Below are 20,261 nucleotides of genomic sequence, written 5' to 3'. Positions count from 1 at the left end.
CATTGGAAAAAAATAAATAAATAAAAGCATTTTCTTGAATTTCACACCCCAAAGATTCAGAATTATCAACTTTTGTGGTAATATTGACAGACAGCTTTCAGCTACGGGGGCAGAAAGCAGCAGATAACTTTTCACTGAAAGGTCAGGGTGAGATAAGAGTTCTTGCCGGCGAGGAGCATGGCTGTTTGGCTGCAGATCTGTGGACGGCTTGTTTATCGGCAGAATTTCAGGCAGCCTCTGATAGCAGGGAGATAGCTCTATCACCAGAGACAATCGGGGAGAATCCAGCAGGTGAAACACAAATTTGCTGCTTGAACACAATTATGACGGGACACAGCACAGGTTTAGCAGAGTACAACTGTTCTTGTCATCTGGAGTTTTTTTTTTTTCCCCCCCCATCACATTTATTTTTTTCTTTAGACTCCAATTTGTCTTGGTTTATTAATGGGAAAGAGGTGGTGTTGTATGAAGAAGTGTTTTATTCTAGTTAGAAAATGGAAAGTAGCACATAAATTACAATTTTTAATATTATATTTCATATAACAGATAGGGGAAAAAGTAGTTCACATTTTAGCTGGATATATAGTTGTCCTCTGAAAGTGCATCTGAAAAATTAATTTAAATAGAGTAATATAATAAATTTCAAGGTATGACCTGGTTTTGCTGTGAAGCAATTACTGATGGAAAACCTTTACAGGTTTGGATTAGGGTTGGGTTTAGGTTAGGTTATATTGTTCCAGGAACAAGTATGACAGTCAAAAATCAGGTTGTGCAAATGTACAAACATCACAGAATACTTTAATATTTGCCACAACAAAGTAGTATCCTTGACGCACACACTTGTCCTACTCATTAGTCAAAATAATTATAATAAAACATCCAGTACCATCAGGAATACTCAGGTCTAATGATACTTTGGTGTAGAGTATGTTATGCCCCTGTTAATTAACAACATCACGTGTGGTTAGTTGTTTATTCAGTTCCAGAATTGTATTTATATTTATATATTTTCACTATGAGTTACTGTGTCTCATTGTGGATCCTTAAATTGACTTTGTTCCTAAAAAAATTACATTCAAAAAAACAAAAAAAACAAAACAAACTATAGATTTCTCCAGAAAGAACTAGAAGAGTCATCTTTGCATACAGTGATCTTTATGTATTATTATACAGTGCTCATACCTGACAAAATTTTAATAAAGTATACATTAAGTAAATAGGTGTGCATACTATCGGTCCATGACATACTTAATATAGTTCTCGCACGTTAAAGTATTAATTTAAATGCTAAAAGCTTCTAAAACATTCAAGTTTAAATACTTGATTAGGTTACAATGTTTAGAGGCCTTTTAAAGTACAAGAACTACAATTGTTAAAAATGGAGGTCCATGAGCATGCATTTTATCACAAAGCTGAAGCAACTTTTAGTGTGCCCCATTAGATTACTGGATTATGGGAAGCTCATACAAATCAGGCTGCTACTTAGGCATTTATACAAAAAATTCCTTGTTTTCAGCAAAAGAGTCCAATTACTAGAAAAAAAAAATCTTATCCGTCTTTGGTGTTATTCGAGCATTGGATATTTTTAATCTGTAACTTATTAATTTTAAATTAAGTGCTCTAAGGAAAAAAATATTAATGGCCTTCACAAAAAAAAAAAAAAAAAAAACCTGAAATTTAAAGGGAAAGGTAAAATTTTCAGCAACACAAAAGTAGTTAATAAGCAATGGTGTGGATTTAAATACAGAAATTCTAATATTTGTCCCCTATCTGACTGACTGTTCCAACTGACTGGACAGAAGCCATGCTTGGAAATGTAATGTGTACAAATGGGGGGGGGGATTGTTTCTCACACGATCCCTGTAGTGTTGTGCGTGGCATGTTTTAGACCATTTTCATATTTTGAGTGGATGAAGCGTGCTGTTCTTATCAATTATCCTGAAGGGTATGTACCTCATTTTGCTAAATTAGACACCATAAACAGCTCCAACAAGACTCAAATTGTTTTGATCATTTAGCACCTTTATTAATTTAAATGGCAAAGCTTCCATTTCATTTTCATTCAATGGCAGATGTTAAATTGCTAGTCAAGGTATTTAGTAATAATTAAAGATGACAAGCAGTTAATATACAATATGTAACAAGTTTGTATAATATAGAAAATCCTGACTACTAGGCTACGTTTAGGTGATACATTAATTTTCATAACCACAAACACAAATATACATTGAACAGAAGTTGCCAAGGAAAACAGAAAATCTCCAAGCTGAGAATGATATAGGATTTTCACATCAGGGCTAATGCACTTAACAGCGATAACCCTTAAAATTACAATTTTTCCTGGCAGATCACCTGAGCTGTCAACCTGAGCAACTCAGAAAACAGACACTTCACAGCTATTATATGACACTTAAAACTCACTCTTGGAGTCTCTGCTGGTTACACAATAAATGTCATCCCCACAATTATATACTGAAAGTCAGGCACACTTAAGATTCAAATAAACACCCTAAGTAATGGAAGATACAGTATGCAAAGTCATTATGACCAATTTTCAAATGTAGCAGACGTGTTCAGATTAAGCCCACCGAGTGGAAAGCCTAATAGAAAGGATTAGGCTTTCTGCTCGAAAACCCTGACGAATTGAAACCTCTATCTGGTAAATTTCTGATAGCAATGTGCAGTTTCCAGTCAACATATGTCAAACAGTTAATTTGGAAGTTAATATACTTGACTTCTCTATGGGCCTTGTCAAACGACAGGTACAGTGGTACATCCTTATAAGGGGCAGGGTTATTTGGCTCTTCCAACATATAGTCTGTCGTGAAATTTCAGTAGGTTCAGATGTTTTTCAAGAACAGTACATCTTTACATTGGCATCCATGAAACTATTTAGAGTTAAGCCTTCAAACGGCTACAATCTAAAATGGGCGAACACAGAAAACATGAGAAACAAGATCTGTAAGAGTTAATTTTGTGCTCCAAGAGTACTCTACATCCCAAGACAGACACTTTCCAATATGTCCTAGGTAGACGAATAAAAGTTTCTGAAACCCAGCTTCAGACTGCAAATGTGACACACACTCCTGACGAGTCCGCAAATCTGGCACATTTAAATAAATGGGAAAGTAATCGGGTTTGCAAAAATGTGAATTACAGCTCATGGTGACAGGCTATTTTCAAAAACCTTCTGTAGAGTGATAACAAGAGAAGACAAATCTGAACTGTTTTGACAAAGTCTGCTTAAGTTGCCACATGGAATTATGGATCTCCTTATAAAATGTGCAACGGAAGAATGTATTAATAAATTAATGTACTTATTTGTTTAAAATTTAGGGTTTGGATATCACGTTGCAAGTTGCACATACAATGCTGTACAGTATCATAGGAAACGTCTGTCACACTTTCAATGTCACATTATAGATAATATATCTTGATAACCAGAACACTCCACAATCTAAACATATTTAATAATCCCTTGTAAGTGTAAGTAGTAAATCTTGAAACCGATCCCCTAAAAAAAAAAAAAAGCATGGACAGAAAATAACTAATCTTCTGTGGCTGTATTGTGGCAGAGTACTTCTAGAACCTAACTGTGTGTGCACATGTGTGTATATGTATTCAAATTGCTACATTAAATCTTCTAGGTACCTTACAAAACATGGTCTCCATTTTCTGAAAGTAATTCTTAGGTTTAAAAGGTAAATATCTAGCAAAGCACAAGAGAGATTTGGAAAAATAAAAAAAATATATAGTTTTAACTTGGTCTAGGAAAACTATATCAGGAGTTTATGTTGAGGCAGTTGAACACTTTCTTGTAATTCAAAAACTATTCTGTTTCTTCATTGACTGTAACACAATTTAAAAGTAAATTCTGTATTGCAACCTAAACACAAATCAAATGTCTCATACACCGTAATAGTTTGTACTGAGCTCACAATGTATTCAGATATCAAAAAAGTATGAATTTCATGTTTGGAAAAACCCTCACAGAAGAAAATACAAAATTTAAGTTTAAGGAAATTATAGCCTACATTCTGCACATTTATTACATTACAGTTAACATTTATATAATCTTATGTATGCAAGTTTGTATTTTAAGATTGTTGAATGAATGCATAAGTCAAGTGGCATCTGTAAGTGACCTCTTCTCAATAATGACAAAACTAAAAAAGCATGGGACGAGAACACAAAACCAACAAGTACCAACAAATTGGGAAACAAATACTACATACAATCATATGCACACCTAGAGCACCTGACTGTTTAGACAGTCATTATGAAAAGCTGTAATCTTATTTGATCTTATTTTAAATCTGTCATTAATGCATCATTACAATGTTTTAAAGATTTAAAACATTCAGAACATTCCTAAAAACAAATCGCTCTCTGAACAGCAATCTTTCATGCATACCGAGAACATTACATATGCAGCTATCTAAACCTGCATGGATATGTGCAAGGTAAACTGGACATTTTTGGTACAACTCCGCAGGCTCTTGAACTTCATCTGTAAACACAAATATGAACAAGTCTCCACTTGAAAGTTGAAAGCTATAGGTTGGAGAGACATGACATACTGAGTTGAGGAACAATTTCTATATCTTGGATTTAACGCATAATTTTTTTTTGGAGGGGGACGACGACGACTTTTTATTTTAGATAAAAACATTTTAACTGTTGAATCCGTTTACGTAAATGTGCTCACCCTTATTTTTACTCAATAAGAACCTTCCAGATCTAATTTATACTAGTCCATAAAATACATAGAAATCATTACAAATATCAGTATCATGTTCTCTTTTGATAATTTCTTGAGCTCAAATAAGTTGCACTCCAGCATTCCTGACGAATTCAGAACACCCAATTGGGGACATCTCAAGCTATGGGGACCTTGCAACATGTTTTGTTTTTGTTAATTTCCAAGATATTTGGGCTTACAACCACTGTGTGAAATATTCCCCAGAGTGATCATGGAGAATTTCAAATTAATTTAAAATTAATGACTTTTAACAGCTGAAGACCCCCAGAGATCGCAGTCCTAATTTTTAAGAAGGTCCAGCCAAGAAAGCGACAGTCAAATTTAGTTACACAAGAGCAGTCACTGGAAGTAAGACAAGATTCTGGACGTTATATATATATATATATATATATATAAAACATATCTACAAATAAAGAAACAGCTATAGTACAAATAATCATTACTTTATATAGCCTAAACTAAGATACTCTCGGAGAGATAAGCAGGTGTGAGTAAATGACTTGTCAGTCCACAGTTTCAAGCTTACAACCATACAATCTTCAACACTAACCAAACAAAAAGTAGCACAGAGCTCCATGACAACCAGCACTCTTCAGAGTCTAGTGCTACACAAGCGACCCTTCCCTGTGACTGGATTAAAAAGGGGGTACCTTTGCGTTCGGACCGTTTCTTCCGTCTCCTCTTGAACCTCCTCCGGATCAGGCAGTAGAAGGCCCCCATGTTTTGAGATGCGTCCAGAAAAAGAGCCATTTAGGCAGAACCTTTACTGCCGCCTCCCCCCCCCCCCCTTCTAGTACCCAAGTGGTGTCTGTGCGTCTCCAGCCCCGGGGCTGAGCTCTCGGATGCGCACGCTGTTCCCTGCCTGGTGCCTGGCTCTACTCTGCTCTGCTCTGCTCTACTCTACTCTACTCAGTCAACAGCCATCACTGCACTGGCAGGCAGGGCAAGGCAGCCGCACTCTATGAATGCTCCCAGCTCCCAGTGACAACTCTGGGGCGGAGGGAAAGAAAAGAAAGAAAGGAGGAGGGGGGCTGGGTAGAAAAAAAAAAGAAAAGAAAAAGGGGGAGCAGGCACCTATGTTTAAGGACGCCAATGCTTTCTGACGCATTAATTCAGTATATTAGCATTTCATTTCACGCCTGCCATCTGTGGAGATGGCGATGACAGTTAACCCTGCGCAGAACATTATCCAGCAGTTTGAAGGAAGCCCAGCGTTCTCTCCAGTACCTCCATATAAACAGCTGGACGCGTCACTTGCACCACCAGCCAATCATATCCACGGCACTAATATTCCTCACAACCTGAACCACCTCATAGATAAAAGGAATTTATCAAACTCAAGGCAAGTGGGATTGTGTGTTTGTCTTAGCTCAACACCCAGCCCATAAACCTTTCTAGCCACCCCCTATCCCCCATGCTGTCCTTGGCAAGATTTTAAGCAATTAAATACAAAAATTGGGTGGTGTGTGTGGGGGGGGGGGGGGGGGGGGAATGCTTATTTTTTTCCCCCTCATTTTCTTTTTATTTGTGTCATACAGCAAGTATGTCAGGAAAAATGCCTGATGCGTGTCAGGCAATTATTCTTATAAATGTATATTCCAATGACAGGTAGCGGCTTAAAACCTGGCTACCGCGCTTCAGAATATTAAAAGACTATTTCACTTTGTCAGCAGCAGTGCAGGCATAGGGAAGCTCAGCGCGGCTCTCCATTAAGAAGACAGCCATCTCCTTGAACTTCGAGTCCAAGCCTTTTTAATCCTGCAGTTAATTATCCTCTCGAAACGCACCAGTAGCAGGAGGACTTAGCCCGGCGATGGAAATCTTCACATCAGAAAGGGCTGTTTTTTGAATCAACTAAAACTTACTACTGTGCGAATACTAAAATCCAGCCCTTGCAGCCAGATCGGGAGAGGGATGGAATCTGTCAGCCGCAGAAACCCCTGACCCAGATCAGCTCTGTCCCAGTCCCCCGTCTTCGAATATCAAAATTATATCCATGTCAGCCCCTTAAATCAGCTAGATCTACTTTAATTACACCCAATTGGCAGCTGTAGAAACATACAAAGAGAAATCTACTTGATATGCAGGTTTGTGCCCCTTCTACCCTCTTCTCTGTGACTGCCTCCATGTGGAAGCAGGGTGAGCTTGACCTCGTCTCGGTGCGGATACCCCAGTGCAGGTACACTTCCACAGAAAGACAAAACGCTGGCGTCTGACGGAAGAGCTAGACTTGCTCTTTTTGATGGAGCCTGCCCCCGGCACTAATTGGAAATACAGGAGCTGAGAGCAACACTTTAGTCATTGGACGAGTGCAGCACATATCTAGACAAGTCTTATTTTTCACACCTGATTGTTCCGTCACAGCACATAAAATTAAACCATTTATTTTTTAGCCTTGGTGAGTAAAGCATATGGATCCTCACAACAAAGTACAGCATGCTGTTGCAGTAGCCACATTTAGAGTGGGATTTTATTTTTCAAAATTGGGTTAAGGAACATTTTTGTTTGTCTCCTACACACGTGACATCCCAAAAAGACTAACATTGGTTGTCCACACTGAAAGAACAGAGCTGCAGAAGGCATTGAATGTAGTTTCTTGTTGTTTTGTAGAACTAAACTAAATCAATTTCAAGCCACTAAACAGAAACATGCATTACCTATGCTAGGTGTAGATGTAGTATGCACTGGAAAACACAACACACTTCATTGAGTTTAATTATATTACTGTCAGTTAAAATGTATTGCAGGTGGAAACTGCTTCTTACAGTTTGCATTTGTTTCTTCTGGTAGTTTAACATACTACTGCATTTAAAATACGGACCTGGCTCCCAGAATTAAATGAAACGCCCATCTCTGCATGATTTGATGTGTGTGTGCGTGTGTGTGTGCGAGAGAGAGAGAGAGAGTGAGAGAGAGAACACACAATAAGATCATTATGTTTATGAAGCACATTAATAGTTCTATAATTGTGCTTCATTAAACTATGCATTACAGTGCTGTCAGCTGTTTGGGTAGCAACCACATTATAGTTTGAAACTGAATTAGTTTTTATATACCTACAATCACATTACATACAGTATAAATATTATTTCCAACTTAAAGTACACACGTAATAAATACATAGGCTATATACACCGATCAGCCATAACATTATGATGATGGGTGATGCGAATAACACTGATAATCTCGTTATCATGGCACCTGTCAGTGGGTGGGATATATTAGGCAGCAAGTGAACATTTTGTCCTCAAAGTTGATGTGTTAGAAGCAGGAAAAATGGGCAAGCGTAAGGATCTGAGCGACTTTGACATGGGCCAAATTGTGATGGCTAGACGACTGGGTCAGAGCATCTCCAAAACTGCAGCTCTTGTGGGGTGTTCCCGGTCTGCAGTGGTCAGTACCTATCAAAAGTGGTCCAAGGAAGGAAAAGCAGTGAACCGGCGACAGGGTCATGGGGGGCCAAGGCTCATTGATGCACGTGGGGAGCGAAGGCTGGCCCGTGTGGTCCGATCCAACAGACGAGCTACTGTAGCTCAAATTGCTGAAAAAGTTCATGTTGGTTCTGATAGAAAGGTGTCAGAACACACAGTGAATCGCAGTTTGTTGTGTATGGGGCTGCGTAGCCGCAGACCAGTCAGGGTGCCCATGCTGACCCCTGTCCACTGCCAAAAGCGCCTACAATGGGCACGTGAGCATCAGAACTGGACCACAGAGCAATGGAAGAAGGTGGCCTGGTCTGATGAATCACAAGTTCAAGGTGTTGACTTGGCCTCCAAATTCCCCGGATCTCAATCCAATCGAGCATCTGTGGGATGTGCTGGACAAACAAGTCTGATCCATGGAGGCCCCACCTCGCAACTTACAGGACTTAAAGGATCTGCTGCTAACGTCTTGGTGCCAGATACCACAGCTCACCTTCAGAGGTCTAGTGGAGTCCATGCCTCGACGGGTCAGGGCTGTTTTGGCGGCAAAAGGGGGACCTACACAATATTAGGCAGGTGGTCATAATGTTATGGCTGATCGGTGTAAAATACAATGAATAAATAAATGGAAACGAAGATTTCAGCAAATCTTAGATCTGAAGCATCCAATTACTATTACCTCAGAATCAAAGAGATAACATTTATTGACAGTGCCGCTAGGGTTGTTCTTTGTATTGATTGGGAACCCTTCTGTATAACTGTTGTGGCCAAACACCTGTCTTCTCTTGAGCTGAGAAAATATCTTAGGGGGTGAAGAAAAACAGTGTTTGAGATGCTGTAGTTTTCCCTGTTTATACAAAATTTGCATCCATGTAAGACCACCTATTCAGAATTACATAAAACTCACTATATTGTGCAATCTAGATGATAAAAACAAATTAAGTGCAAACGCTCAAAAATAATATTAACAGATATTAATAAAAGAAAAAAAAAAAAGAAAAGAAAATAAAACCCACTGCTACCTATACTCAGACTTTGCTTTGAGATATCCTTCCACATGAGCTTGTACTGGGCCTATCTGAAAACCAATCCAGTCTTACCATCATCCCATGACATGATTAATGTTGTGTGTGCTTTATGACTGTTTTTTCTCCCCTCTCCAGCCAATGAAATAGTGATACAAGGTTTCAGATATTTCCAGAAGTTAATCACAGGCAATTTTTTACAATCACCCAGTATGTCACCTGAAAAGGATTGGTAATATTGCACCCAATATACTGCACTCTGGTGTCCTGCTTGGCAACAGAGAAATAGTTTCTATACCCCTAACCCATTTCCGTTTCATCACTATGTGAAATGAAGTGAATTGATACTGCCTCATTAATACTGAGTTGCTGCTGTTCAGACATTTATAATAACCCCTATATGGCTAATGAGGGTTATAACCCATTGTATTATGTAAGTAATAAGACAGAAGGATGTTTATGGTGGTACAGTAACTGTGTGGCCAGGGGTGAAGTAAGATATGAGTCTGTAGGTGGAGTTGCCTTATTCCCTGGATGTGAGGCTATTCTAACACAATTAACACCTTCATTTCCCTCATAAAATGAGTTCATATATTTTTTTAGAACTATTTTTGTTCTCATTTTTTGGTAATATGGTACGGTGTTAAGAAAAAGGACAATGAGGAAAAGTACCAGACAAATAACTGACAAACTAAAAAACTTCAGAAAACACAAACAAAACATTTATCTTAAAAAAGCTACTGCAAATTCATGCACTGAATCTCAGATTCAATACAGGAGATAAAAACTGAAGGAACCCATCAGTCTAACAATTTAACAATGAATTACAGCATAGCAGGCTTTTAAATAAGGTTGTTTGGCCACAGCATTGTTCGGAACGATTAGGGGAGGGAAGACGACGCTTTTTCCTTCGATCCGCTTGTCAATAAGAACAAGCAGTTTGTATATCTTGATCAAGACTGTGTTATTCAATAAGGGTACAAATCAGATGCTATCCTCATGTTAAGGACAGTATTGACCTAATTGCATAAAATGTGTGCTGTGAATTGCATATTATGTCCGTCTAACAGTGTTTTTAGCTCCATTATTAGGAATTTATAATCAGTTTGATCTCCGGAGACTGGGTCGCCAATTGTAAAAAGTGTAATAACCTCAGCTGACAGCAACAGTAGCGGACACAAAAACCTGAACATAGTTGGTATAAGAAGATAATGCTTTGTGAAAAAGGCTTTCAACAATTGACATCTCTTACTTCATTTGCCAACCGAGATGCCATCCCTACTGAACAGACAAATGATTTTGGTCTATGGACAGTTGACATACTATTATTTTTACATGTACAGCCCTCAAAATGACAAAAAAACTGTGAAAGGCTAGGTTAAAACACCTCACACAGAGCAGTCCATAAACAAAAGTAAAATTATGAAGAAAACCATACACACGCTTATTATTTCTTAGAAGAAATACATAACGTGTGTATGGTGTTATTTGCCATTCTATTTTCTTTTCCATTCTCTCTCAATATTATTAATTCTGTAAGCCAACAAACAAAACACAGAAAGCAACAAATGGGTGGTGTGATTTCTTTCAAATAAAATATTTCTTAGACAAATTAAATCCCAAAGCTCCAGTTAGCTGCACTCCCATTCTACATTGGATTTGCTTTCCTGGACGAAGCAGTGCACTGACTAATTGATTCTCCAATTAGACCGCACATTTCAGTATTTTGTTACGCTATCTCAGTTTTCCAGTAGAATTATAGAAGAGGCCATTCATATAGCATGGCATTTCACAGAAGCCAGAGAAACCGTCTAATGAAACAATCCATTACAAAGCTCTGTGCTCTGGCTGGAGTTGTGGGGTGAATAAAACGGCCAAAGAGGAGTTCTACATAAACTTAACATTCAACAGAAGATAAAAGTGAAACTGCAGACTACACATTGCGATTGAGAATCAATAAAACCCTTAAAAACATGTGTAAAGCATCAAACTAATCTCAAAGCACTTATCCCTGATTTAAGCTGCTTTAACACAGTACAAGGAGGATTTGAAAAATTTGAGCATACATGTGTGTATTTACTTTCCTGTAGTCAGTCAATTCAGAGTTGCAATATTAATCTATTAATATTGTTGCAACAGATTAATAGATTTAAAAGAAATTTAAATACAAATGAAATTAAAAAGTTGTAACACCTGGCTTCAAAATAGGTTTGAGCCAATAAAAATTATTTTACATAAATTAAGGCAAACAATATGAAACAGTTTAGACATTCCTGTGTACCAAAAATAATTCATGTGAAAGACTGACCTAGAACCCAACAGATAATCCAATACAATAGTCTTGGAACTCCTATAGCAGGAGTCGTAAAATGATAACCTGGTACCACCTAGTGGAGTTTCAAAGTAATGTCCTGGAAGGTCCGTAAACAAAGGCCATCATTTTCCAGTACCAGGTATACCTACCTTTGCACCAGAGGGGGCCAAAAACTAACATGAAAATTAGTTAAATACTAATATGAATGTGCTGTTAATCAGAAAATTGGTTTGATAAATTAACAATAATACAATAATGTTTTTTTAAATTACTCTGTGCAGGGGGAGTGTTATGTTTCAGTTTTGTAAATGTTTGGTATTTTAATAGATTTTCATTTAATATATTTAATACATTTGTCCTATAACGAATCCCTGACTAGTGGGGCTGTGCAAAGTGGGGTATACCTGTATTGCCCATGTGTCCAAATGCATACGATAAAGTACAATTATAAATGATTAAACCTGCTATAACAAATCCACAATTGTCATTTCCAAATAAAAATGTATCACTTGTTTAAGAATATCAATATGCAATAAACAAGTTTACAAGTGAGTTTAAAAATAAGCCATGCTACTAGAAAACAAGATAAACCCATAAAAGGGAAAAGAAAACTAAAATAAAAAAAAAAGATTTTTCCTGGCCTCAGACTCTGTAGAAAGTTTGCTCAGCAGCACCCTCATGTGGAACACAGCAAAACATGAACACTGCATTCAGATGTGCACCCAGAATCAGGAATCTACATCAGAACCAGAAGTTTCTTAATGTTGACCCAGAGACAAATCATTAGAAGAGCCATAAAACACAAAGACATCAAGACCACAGGAGTCTGCAGTCGGACTGTTTGCTTAGGAACAAATTCCATTCTGAAGATTAGTTCCCCACACCTTTTGAGTGGTTATATATAATGGTGACCTATAAATGTCAAACTATTATTATAGTTATGCATACTTGCATTGCAATTAAGTTTCAATATAAAAAATTATCTGCTAAACTCCCCCTCTCCTAGGAAAATCAAAACCTTCCACTCAAGTTTTCAATGTCTCCTGTAGATGTCATCAATTTTATCAGCTGGACTTCTTGTTGGACATTAAACTGCAATTATCTGTGAAATCGAATAAGACAAACCTGTCTGTATGTCAAAGAAACAGGAAAACTCCGTTTAAAACCAAACCATAGCTCATTGGTTAGAAGAAAATGGGGGGAAAAAATGGCCAATACATCTGTATATGAATTGAGTTACTTCCATGCTATACTTACTTTATAGCTTCTAAATAATGGAGACTGAACTCAATGTGGTTCTTAATTAAGTTGGACATGTCTGTACACAAGGGCTTAACTGAAGGTAATAATGGATACCAGCAGTAGCACAATAGAACAACCATTAAATTAAATTAAATGACAAACCTGGCTCACTGCTCTTCTGTACCCTCAGAATACTGTGCAGAATCAGTGACCTGAAATAAATTAGAAGCAGGTTTATTTCAGAACAAGGATCATTTTTCTCACTGGTGTTCATGTATTCATATAACTTTGAGCCTCTTCCATAATACATTAAGCAAATACTGTGAGTAAGTCTGTGTGCACTGGTTTATTGCAAGCTGTTAAATGGACAGAGGTGAGAAACTTCTTCCACACATTGTACACTGACTCCAGACAACCAGGTTCTGACTGCATTGGCTGTATATTTGTATACTCGGTAATATTCAAAACACCCCACATTAAAAATACATATCCAGAAACATGACCAAATCTCCTTTTTTTTTTCATCTGCAAACCTATAATGCCACATTTACAAAACTTGGGTGCTCAAATCTGGATCCGTCAAGTTATACATTAAAAGACACTGAGTTAGTGGGTATCCATGAAGTAAATGGTGTTGGACACACATGTTAAAAGAGGTAGGTGTTGTAATTTATGTAGGTAAAAAGTAATATTGAGTGTTAGGACACAGGTGTTCTGTGTACATATGCATACTGTGTGAGACATAAACCTACCCTCCTGGGCCTGTACAGTGCTAGTCTTTTTTGTTTTGTTTTAAGAATGAAAAAAAAACAAATGCTTGTTACCCGTTGGCCTGGCAATGCCTTTAGCATCTATTTGCCCCCCCCCCATTTTAACTGCAATTAGGGTTGTTTTCAAATGAGGCTGGTTGGATCTGACCAAGCACATCTTGTAGATTGATAACGTATGTACATCGTCCAATCACTATTCGGGTCCCCTACGCCTCAACAACCGTTGCCAACGGGTATCTAATAAAATGATGCCGCAAACAATCGAGCCCATAAAACAAATCTGTTTGTCTGTTTATCTTTCTGGACATCATTCCCAATTTATTTTTTTGTACTGTTATATTGTTGTTTCATTTGTCACGTTTATTTTATTATTGTAAGTCAAAGTGCAAACAAAGTACATCTCTGGGAATCGGCGGCGAGAGGAAGGACCGAAGACTGGCAAGGTGACAGATCCATCATCAGTTTTGATTCTTTACATTTACCCAATTGACTACTTGATTGCATGCTATTTCTCTACTCACGTGTTTAAATAAAATCAACATGATTGTTGTTTTTTTAACTACATTTGTGTGTATTGCTATTATTATTATTATTATTATTATTATTATTATTATTGCTAGGGTGGGGTAAAAGTTAAATGCACTACAGGCCCTGGTGTTAATTTTGTGGGGTTATTAATAATAATAATAACTCAGTGTGCTGCTTATTGTTTCTTTTTAGTAACTGTTAAAACTGTTTTGTTTTTTTACTACAGGTATTATTAGTGTCATGGTTACTTAATTGCTGAATGTTTGGGGGTGTTGTATTTTTTTTTTGTCCCCGGTTAACTGTATAGTGGCACTTCTTTGTGTTGGCATTACCGGGGTGGAGGCACCACACCATTTTTAAAAATAACAGAAGAAAAACAAAACAAAAAACAGATCAGATCAGCCAATTCCCCATCAAGGATTCTCCTTGTTTGTTTTTATTTCTCCATTATTTATCCAATGCTAACCTCCCTTTAATTACAGCAGACCCACAGCCCCCAAGTTATCCTAGGGACTCTGCAGGCAGAGTGGTCAGGGTAGGGTTACACAAGGAAGGTAGAAAAAGATGTTCACATTTTTGTGAGTAGCCTACATAATGTTGGATATCTCTCTTGCAGTCGCTACTTGTAAAGAGACTTTTACACACTACATAGGATTTGAGTCTCTTTCACCCGCTACAGTAAAAGAGACCATTACCAACAACTGGGTCACAAAACAGACATCAAGCAACTTGTTACAAATGCAGCGTCTCTCCTTTGATTTACAATAGTTTGTTTACATTGACAAAAAGTGCCTCAAGGTTGAATTATGCTTCTGTGTCTGCGTCTCTGCAAACATGAGCATGCGTTGTACGCAGACATTCGCATAGGTGTCTGCCAACATACTTGCACAAAAAGTTAACAGGTGCACTAGGGGGCATTGTCACATTTACCGAATCAGAATCTACAGAAAAAGTAAAAACACAGAAATGGAAACCCATTTTCAACCCTGCGAAACCTCATAAAGAGATGTAGCACTACTAATTGCATTGTAGTGTGTAGAGAAATGGATAAGAGAAGCCGGTTATTTAATGCATTGACGAATAATTAGTTGGAAGGATTAATTGGATGCCCCTTTGTTCAATCGGCAGGTTGGTCAATAGCCCACCTTTGTCTCCAAATTGTAGTGGATTCAATAATTCACAGGATACACCAATGAAGAAGCAACAAGTTTATTATATAAAATAATAAATACAAGTCAACTCTGAGCTCTCCTCTCACAAGTGAAGTAAAAGAAGTAGAGATGTGAGCTGGAAGAAGCCTTTTTGTATCTTCAGATGGACAATAGGTTAAAGTCTATCTATCGGAAGTGATTACCATCTCATTAAAATCCAGTTAGCCTATACAAGTTCTGTTTACCACATGCATAATCATAGTCATTGATTGAGTATCCAAAAGACAATGGTTGGTTAAAGTACCCTCTCTGAAAGTAGTTGTATACAATTCAGGAAACGGTTAACCTTAAGGCAGAGGATAGGGTAACATGACCTTGGTAGATTTCTGTAGCATCTTGAGTTTGTTACAAAACTACAGACCAAACTGCATTAAGAAACTAATAATCAAAGTAGCTCCCAGAAAGGAGTAAATACAAACAAATCATTGCTTTTTATACACAACTGAATTAACATCATGAAACCATTAATAATATCAAGAATATAAAGACAATACAATAAAATAAAAATCCCACTACAGTGGGAACTCCTGCAGAAAATATATAAATAATGTTAACCCAAGAAACTCAAGAATAAATAGTTTGATTGCCACAGACGAAGTGGTTTTCTTGAAGTAGCAGCCAATTAGTGAAGAGTGCAGCCAGATAGAAGTGAATAGGTCTTGGCTGTGAAACAGATTAGAGGACTACCAAACCTGCTTAAGGGACATGATATGTGGGGCCTTATGGGAAAGTGAATAGATTTAAAAAAGAATACCAAAGCTACACTGGGGTCTGTGGAGACGAGATGAGAGTCACTAACTTCAATGTGGGCTGGCAAAGGAATAACCCGGAATGGTAACCCAGAATTTTATCATCAAGCTTTAAAAATCCAACCACTCCAATATTAAAAATGTATTTTCCCCAACAGTAAATCAGGTTGTATTGCCAATGAGCCATTAAATTATCATGGGACCCTATTTATTGGATGTTTCTATTAATTCAATATGAACACCAGAGGTATTACAGAACTGCACACACCTCTCACTACTCACTACCACTGCTGCTGCACTGATTATTAGGGATATAAGGGGGCCGGGCCACAGTCCTACAGAGTCAAGCATGAGGCCAAGTGCAGCAGGAGTCTGCCAAATGCACAGACGTGTTAATGAACCGTAGATCTGTTGGAAATCTTTAAGCTCCTATGGCGAAACTGACGTTTCCCATAACACACCAGGTCCAGGACAGGTTTTGAATGTTGGCACCTGATGGCTTCATTAACAAATCTCGGCAGGATAAACTGAACCAGGCTGAGGACAACATACCTCATGGTTTAGAGGAATCTGGATTTCAATTACACAAGCAATTCACATATTAAAAACCTAAAAAAAGGCACCTCAGAACTTTAAGCTTATTATGATTTGTATGGCCTCCAAGAATTTGAAATAGCCAAGAGGTTATGTATAATTAATTATGAGTAATGCTGACTAAAGGAAATCCTAAAAAAAAACCTCAAAAATAAGGAATAGTCCTTAAAGAAAATGATCTGAAGTTTATTTGTTTAGGGTACTAAAACAAACCAAAAATGATAACCACAGGGAACAATAGTGATCCATGTACCACAAGGATTCCTAAAAAGGCTGTATTCTGATTTAGGTTCCATTCATTCATTAACCTATTCTGTCACCACCCTCCACAAAACCTCTGAGATTTTGCCAGCTAAAACTCTCACAACAAGACTGCCTTCTCTGATCAAATGTGGGCCAGACAGTTTTTTCTTTTTGCACAGATTGGTCATTTGATGCCTAAATTGAATCCTTCTCTAAGAGTCTTGAGTGGTTCTAATTGTTTTATTGAAAGGCCCCTTTTAAACTGAACAGTTCTTTTAGTGCAGCACAAACGACAGCATAAAAAATTACTGCAGAGAAACGACCAAATGAACAAAACTGCAGCGAAAATAGTAAAACACTTTGCCCATTTATTTTTATTTTTTCTCTGCTAAAAAATAAAAGCTTTCCATTCAAAGCCAATAAAAAAGGCACATCTAGAGAACGATCTGAAATAATAAATACTTGAGGGAGCACTGAACTCAGCAGCATACTGCAGTATACAGCCACAGCCAGTGTCCCCAAATTGGCTTGGTATGGTTCTTTAGAGCCTATTTCCACAATCAAAGAGTTATCCTACTGCTATATTAAACCCATGTTTTTGAGGTCCAATCTCAACCACAAGAAACCAATTTCTCACACTGACTGCTTGTGGTATTGCACCATCTATGGGCCTGGTACCACTTTCTCTCTTTCCAAATCAACAAAACCACAATCTTTTGATCCTTTCAGGAAGAGCAAACAAAATCACAGATGGAAATATTTCAGAACCCGACAATAATCCTAGGCATCTGAGGGACAGTGTCTATCACTCATAGTTTTAGAAGCTTATGTAATTCTCATCAAAAAGTGCGGGTTTAACCTAAAATTCTAAAATAATAAAACTGCAGAGACCGGATCCCTTTTTGCAGTGCCTCATGTTGTCCCGTGTACAATACCTTCAGCTGCCTTTCACCAATATTAATGTACAACATAGTAAAACGGCAGCTCGGTGTAAGCTTTTCAGAACAGAGTGCCTTCTGAAAAGCCTGGAGATTTTTCTCTTGCCCTTTGTCGTGAAGTCAAACTAGCCAAACAAAGCAAATTTAAACTGCTCGCTGAAATAATTAAATCTCAGTTTGTCTCAGTGTGAACACAAAAAAAAAAAAAAAAAGTGTTATTATATCTAGCATTGCCTGGAGATTTATCATTTGTTACAAAGTGACACTTTATGGGCATGATTGCAGCAACACATGTACAATCTAATTAATTAAATGAACACCAAGGCTGGCAATGACTGAGTAATGCCAAGGAGACAAGAGAATACAAGTTTTTCCTCAGATCAAACCGTCTTATAAACTGAGAATCACACTGCAAAGAATCTGGTGCAAAACCTCAAGACTGTTGTGGAATTTCACACACAGGTGGAGCTACTGTGGAGTACCTCTAAACTACCAATAGGTGGAGGCATTTCTCTTTTGAAATTCAAACAGCTATTTTCCTGGTCTTGCACACTCGGATACAGCCGATATAGATTCACTGGACATAACACTGAATTATGAATCCCTGTGTGGCAAATAGGAGTCTCTTTTATTCCACACTGTTACTCAAACAGCGAATCAGCATAAAGTAGTGCTAACTGGTTTGCGTACAAGACATAATATATTTACACAGACACTACAATCAGAAGCAGGGATAACTGACAAGGTGCATTTGTTTTTAACACTTTCTTTAAGTTTGTTTTGAACAGATTTCAAGCACATTCAACAGTACTTGAAAACATGTTCCATTATTGTAGAAGCAATACTATTCATTCTCTATAGATCTGTGTGAACATGTATTTTTTTGGGGAATAGTCTTTAAGTTGTTGTGTTATACTTTTAACAGTGATCAGAGAAAATAAAAATGCCAAAAGCCAGAATATATTATATATTAATTTAATTGAATGTAAGCATTTGTGATAGGGTGCATGACAATTTTATCAAGCAAATCCACTAGAGCTACCGACAAACCTGTGTAGCACCATATTAAATAGTACTGTACGCCAAAATATTATTTTATGAATAAACTCCTTTGGAGGTTAACATGTATATTGATGTTTTTTTTTTCTGGCAAACAGGTTAAGTTAACCTGTTCAGAAAGAACATGCAATTGTGGGATGGTTTCTGACATGGTCTTATTTTTTCCATGCATGTTGCCACTTGCCTCAGAACTAATGTGATAAGATTCTGTTGTCTCATCTGAGCAAACCAAATTCAAGATGGTAAAATACATAAATAACTAAAAAGACTTAAGTCTCCTATGACCTAGTAATGCTCCATAACGTCATGCTGGAGGATGCAGACCACAGAAGGGGTGAGTTCAGCCTTTGAGCACCTGACCTCTGACCCACAGATGACAAGACTGGACTCACACTGCAGCTCTATGCCTTGTGGAACAACACCATGACAGCACAACCACAATTAAAACCTCAAGGCTATATTGCTTTGCCTCAGAGCAACCTGCAGTTCCAAGAATATGCTGACGTTGTTTGAAAAATAAAAAGGCTACAAAATAGGCAGGAGTGGATAAATAAAGATTTCAAATGTACATTGAAATGCTAAAGATAATGGAAAAATATAGATATAAATAAGTGCCATCTATATTTTTTCCATTTAGACAGCAATGGAAGGGGAGATGTTTTTTTCAGGAGTTATATAAACAACGTCAGAATTCCTTCGTCACACTCCACAGCTGTATTTATTTATTTTAGAAATCATTTATTTTGACACCTCCTCTGACAGTAAGTAAGTATAAGGAATTCTTAGAGACTCAAGTCTCTAGAGAATGCAGGGGTGTCCATGCGAAAAGAGTGAAGGAAGGGCCAGCGACACGTTTGAATACGGCTTTGTATTACCGGATGAGGACACACACGCCATCCTTACGAGTTTATGAAACAAAAGAGAAGCCAACTCGCACCTTCTGTTCAACCTTCTTGTTTTAAGCAAGGACAACCAGTTCAGTGAACAATAACAGCCCGAGCCCTGGGAACAGCTTTTTCACAGAATCTCCTGGCTCTCTGCCTGGGGGCGCCTGGAGCGATGGACAGGTATAGGAACATATCGTCTGAGCTCAAGCAAAGGAGAAGCCAAGAGAGTGGAAAAAATAACTAACACGGCAGAAGAGCAAAGTAAGGAACATAAATAAAACCGAAGAGCACAAACAAAACATTATATGCAATGTGTCTACAATGCATATTTTTTTTCCTCCTTTAGAAGTGGACCTTACAATAACATTTGATTGATTACAAGGAAGCCAATATTTGCCTTTGAATTCTCCCTAGAAAGGGTTGGTTATTGAGAAGGCCACAATGCTCTAATGCACTGAAATTAAAGTAGAAAAATATACAGTAGAGGACTCTGGCACTCTTAAGACATGAAGGCAAA

General features: G+C 37.6%; 1 protein-coding gene across 2 annotated transcripts in view; it reads right to left on the bottom strand.

Annotated features, from left to right (window-relative positions):
- LOC136711685 (double-stranded RNA-specific editase 1) overlaps window positions 1–20,261 on the bottom strand; it is a 128,114-nt gene that overhangs the window by 38,896 nt on the left and 68,957 nt on the right. The window contains exon 4 of one of the 2 annotated variants that reach the window (XM_066688075.1): window positions 12,928–12,977. Coding sequence is in view for 1 of the 2 variants with exons in the window: in XM_066688076.1 (XP_066544173.1) it covers window positions 5,413–5,512 (100 nt within the window). In the remaining variant the exon portion in view is untranslated. Of the gene's footprint in view, window positions 1–5,412; window positions 5,538–12,927; window positions 12,978–20,261 lie in introns of those variants that run through there. The other variant, XM_066688076.1, reaches the window with a different exon arrangement.

The sequence above is a fragment of the Amia ocellicauda genome, chromosome 16 (genome assembly GCF_036373705.1).
Source record: "Amia ocellicauda isolate fAmiCal2 chromosome 16, fAmiCal2.hap1, whole genome shotgun sequence".
Lineage (NCBI taxonomy): Eukaryota > Metazoa > Chordata > Actinopteri > Amiiformes > Amiidae > Amia > Amia ocellicauda.
The sequence above is the reverse complement of the archived record's forward strand: the minus strand, read 5'-3'. Positions and strand labels throughout refer to the sequence as shown.